Raw genomic sequence first — 3,855 nt, forward strand, 5'->3', positions numbered from 1 at the left:
CAGGGTGCTCGGAACCCCTTCCGGTGACCCGATAAGTACACGGTACATCCCGAAACACTTCCAGTGTCCGAATACCATGATCCTATATATCAATCTTTACCTCTCAACCATTTTGAGACTCCTCGTCATGTCCGTGATCTCATTCGGGACTCCGATCAACATTCAGTCATCAAATCACATAACTCATATAATACAAAATCATCATCGAACGTTAAGCGTGCGGACCCTATGGGTTAGAGAATTATATAGACATGACCGAGACACCTCTCCGGTCAATAACCAATAGCGGAACCTGGATGCTCATATTGGCTCCCACATATTCTACGAATATCTTTCTCGATCAAACCGTCACGACAACATACGTTATTTCCTTTATCATCGGTACGTTACTTGCCCGAGATTAGATCGTCGGTATCTTCATACTGTCACACCAACAATGCGGCAATATCTCCCACGTATCGAGGTGCGACTTGGAGGCATAGCCGCATGGTAGGCTTGTCGCAAGAGGGGTAATCACACATCCCATGTACTGAATAAGAAAGCGATAAAGAGTTGGCTTACAATCGCCACTTCACACAATACATAAATAATTCATACATCATCCAAATACACTCCAAATACTCAAAGACCGACTACGTTCAAATCCGAATAAAAGGAAGATAAACCCCAAAAGCTAGATCCCCGATCGTCCCAACTGGGCTCCACTACTGATCATCCGAAAAAGAAACATAGTAACGGCCCGAATCCTCGTCGAACTCCCACTTGAGTTTGGTAGCATCACTTGCACTGGTATCCTCAACACCTGCAACTGTTTGGAAGTATCCGTGAGTCACGAGGACTCAGCAATCTCACACCCGCGAGATCAAGACTATTTAAGCTTATGGGTAGGAAAGGATAGTGAGGTGGAGCTGCAGCAAGTACTAAGCATATATGGTGGCTAACATACGCAAATGAGAGCGAGAAGAGAAGCAACGCAACGGTCGAGAAGCTAGAAGTGATCAAGAAGTGATCCTGAAGCTACTTACGTTCATGCATAACACAAGGCCGTGTTCACTTTCCGGACTCCGCCGAAATGGGACCATCACGGCTACACATGCGATTCATTTTAATTAAGTAAAGTGTCAAGTTCTCTACAACCGGATATTAACAAATTCTCATCTACCACATAACCGCGGGCACGGCTCTCAAAAGTTTATACCCTGCAGGGGTGTCCCAACTTAGACCATCACAAGCTCTCATAGTCAACGAAGGATATTCCTTCTCCCGGGAAGACCCGATCAGTCTCGGAATCCTAGTTACAAGACATCTCGACAATGGTAAAACAAGACCAGCAAAGCCGCCCGATGTGCTGACAAATCCCGATAGGAGTCGCACGTATCTCGTTCTCAGGGCACACCGAATAGGTCAAGCTACGAGTAAAACCAGCCCTCAAGTTGCCCTGAGGTGGCCCTGCAGGCTGCCTGTTTCGGACCAACACTCAAAGGAGCACTGGCCCAGGGGGAAGGGTTTAAAATAAAGATGAGCCTTGAGTCTGCAGAATCCAAGGGAAAGGTATATGGTGGTAGGTAGGCAAATGGTAAAACCAAGGTTGGGCCTTGCTGTAGGAGTTTTATTCAAGGCGAACTGTCAAGGGGTTCCTATAACACTCAACCACGTAATGAACGCAAAATCAAGGAACATAACACCGGTATGACGAAAACTAGGGCGGTAAGAGTGAAACAAAACACAGGGCATAAGGCCGAGCCTTCCACCCTTTACCAAGTATATAGATGCATTAAAGTAAATAAGAGATAATAATGATATCCCAACAATATCCATGTTCCAACATGGAACAAACTTCAGCTTCACCTGCAATTAGCAACGCTATAAGAGAAGCTAAGCAAAAGCGGTAACATAGCCAAACAACGGTTTGCTACGAAGGTGGGTTAGAGGCTTGACATGGCAATATGGGAGACATGATATAGCAAGTGATAGGTAGCGCGACATAGCGATAGAGCGAACAGCTAGCAAAGCAAAGATATAAGTGATTTCGAGGGTATGGTCATCTTGCCTACAAAGTTCTCAGAGTTGTCGAAAGCTTGATCCTCGTTAGCGTACTCAACAGATTCCTCGGTCACGTACTCATCTCCCGGCTCTACCCAAGGCAAGAACACAAGCAATGAAACAACAATCAATCATGGTGCAATGCACAATTAACATGATGCAATACATGGCATGATATGCAAGATATGATATGCAATGCATATGTGTGCTCCGGAAGGGAAAGAATGATCAAGGCATCAACTTGGCAAACCAAGTATGCCGCTGGAAAGATGAGATGATTTCGGTTGAAATCGATATAAAGATCACCGAAAACGGATGCACAGTTTGCAAATGGCAAGCAAAACAAGGTTGATACTATTCTGCGATTAACAGCATGATGCCACTTAGAATGCAACAAAAAACCAAGCTACTGCACTCCAACATAGCAACAAAGCATATGGCAGTGATGTACAAGAGATGCTTGAGAAAACATGAACACCGAGCTACGACTAAATCACACTAGAACTGCTTCAAACAAGCATGGCAAAAATGCAAAAAATATTAGCATCACAGACTTAGTGAAAATACTAACATGTCAAAAACAACATCAGGAAGCATTGTTTAGAGCAAGCAAACAACATGCTACAGGAACATATCATAACAAACAAAGGCATGACACGATACTACTAAATGAATAGAACAAAAGTCCCTTACTAAACATGAGCCAAAAAGGCACAGAAGATATGATGGCACCCATGTAAACATAGCAAATTTATTAACAGTTTCAGACTTAGCAGAAAAACAGAGCATGGCATAAACAGATTCACGATAGCAACTTTGCGAGCTCATGCCACTCACCACAAAGCATTACATGACAACATAAGCATACCAATAGCAAGATGACATGTTCATGAAGCTAACCATGACAAGAGGAAGTTCATAGGATGCATGGATCACTAGCAAAACACATGGCAATATTGATTGACATGTTAACAATCTGCCAGAAACATTTTATAGCAAAACTAAAGCAAGAAAAAGACATACTAGAGCACTCCATAATTGCAAACAGGGGCATGAATGGATAAAACATAACCACATGTTTCAAACATCCTTACTGAAGTATCTCAAAATAAGCATGGATCACTATGTAGCATCAAGTTTACATGGCATCAAAATAACAGCAGGAAAAAGACTTAGCAAAATCCTAAATCCCTGAAAACAGCAACATCACGGAGCCTAGTTTGCATGCGCGTGCTATTCACCACATAGATCACAAAAATGCAAGGCTTGCACCTCTGTACAGATGGCATGATGTAGTTCAAAACACATATAGACCTCATGCTCAAATAATGCACACATCAAATGCAACAAAAATGACAAAACCTCATGATCTGATAAGTACCAGCAGCTAACATTTTATAGCACTCCTGCATCAAAGAAAATGGCATCATAAGGTACAGTAACATGCATGAAAATGCTTCTAACATGAAGAGCTCAATGAGACGAACAATTTGACATATCATATGCATGATTCGGATCACCGAGCACGGAGATATATCACTATGAACAGGGGCATAAAAATATCAGGGAAAAGACTTAGTGAAAATTATACCCTCCGAATTTCCAGATCTAGGGTTGCACGAGGTTCGAGGATCGCCAGAGGAGACTGGTGCGGCGGCCGAAGTTGGAGGCGGGTGGTCGCTGGCGGCCGGGGAAGGAGGGGTCGGTGGATCCGGGGTCGCCGGAGCTCGGGGCGGCGGAGGAGCTCGGGCCGGCGACAAGGAGATGGAGGCGGTGCAGCACGACGACAGGGCGGCGCGACGAGCGAGGCGG

General features: G+C 44.2%; 1 protein-coding gene across 4 annotated transcripts in view; it reads right to left on the reverse strand.

Annotated features, from left to right (window-relative positions):
- Positions 1–503: 503 nt before the first annotated feature.
- LOC123188627 (pentatricopeptide repeat-containing protein At2g41720) overlaps positions 504–3,855 on the reverse strand; it is a 35,133-nt gene continuing 31,781 nt past the window's right edge. For 2 of the 4 annotated variants that reach the window (XM_044600801.1, XM_044600812.1), the window contains exon 10: positions 504–808. In XM_044600801.1, coding sequence (XP_044456736.1) covers positions 705–808 — 104 coding nt within the window. In that variant the 3' untranslated portion in view covers positions 504–704. Of the gene's footprint in view, positions 809–3,215; positions 3,450–3,855 lie in introns of those variants that run through there. The other 2 variants (XM_044600806.1, XM_044600810.1) reach the window with 1 other exon arrangement.

The sequence above is a fragment of the Triticum aestivum genome, chromosome 2A (assembly GCF_018294505.1).
Source record: "Triticum aestivum cultivar Chinese Spring chromosome 2A, IWGSC CS RefSeq v2.1, whole genome shotgun sequence".
In the NCBI taxonomy this organism is placed as follows: Eukaryota; Viridiplantae; Streptophyta; class Magnoliopsida; order Poales; family Poaceae; genus Triticum; species Triticum aestivum.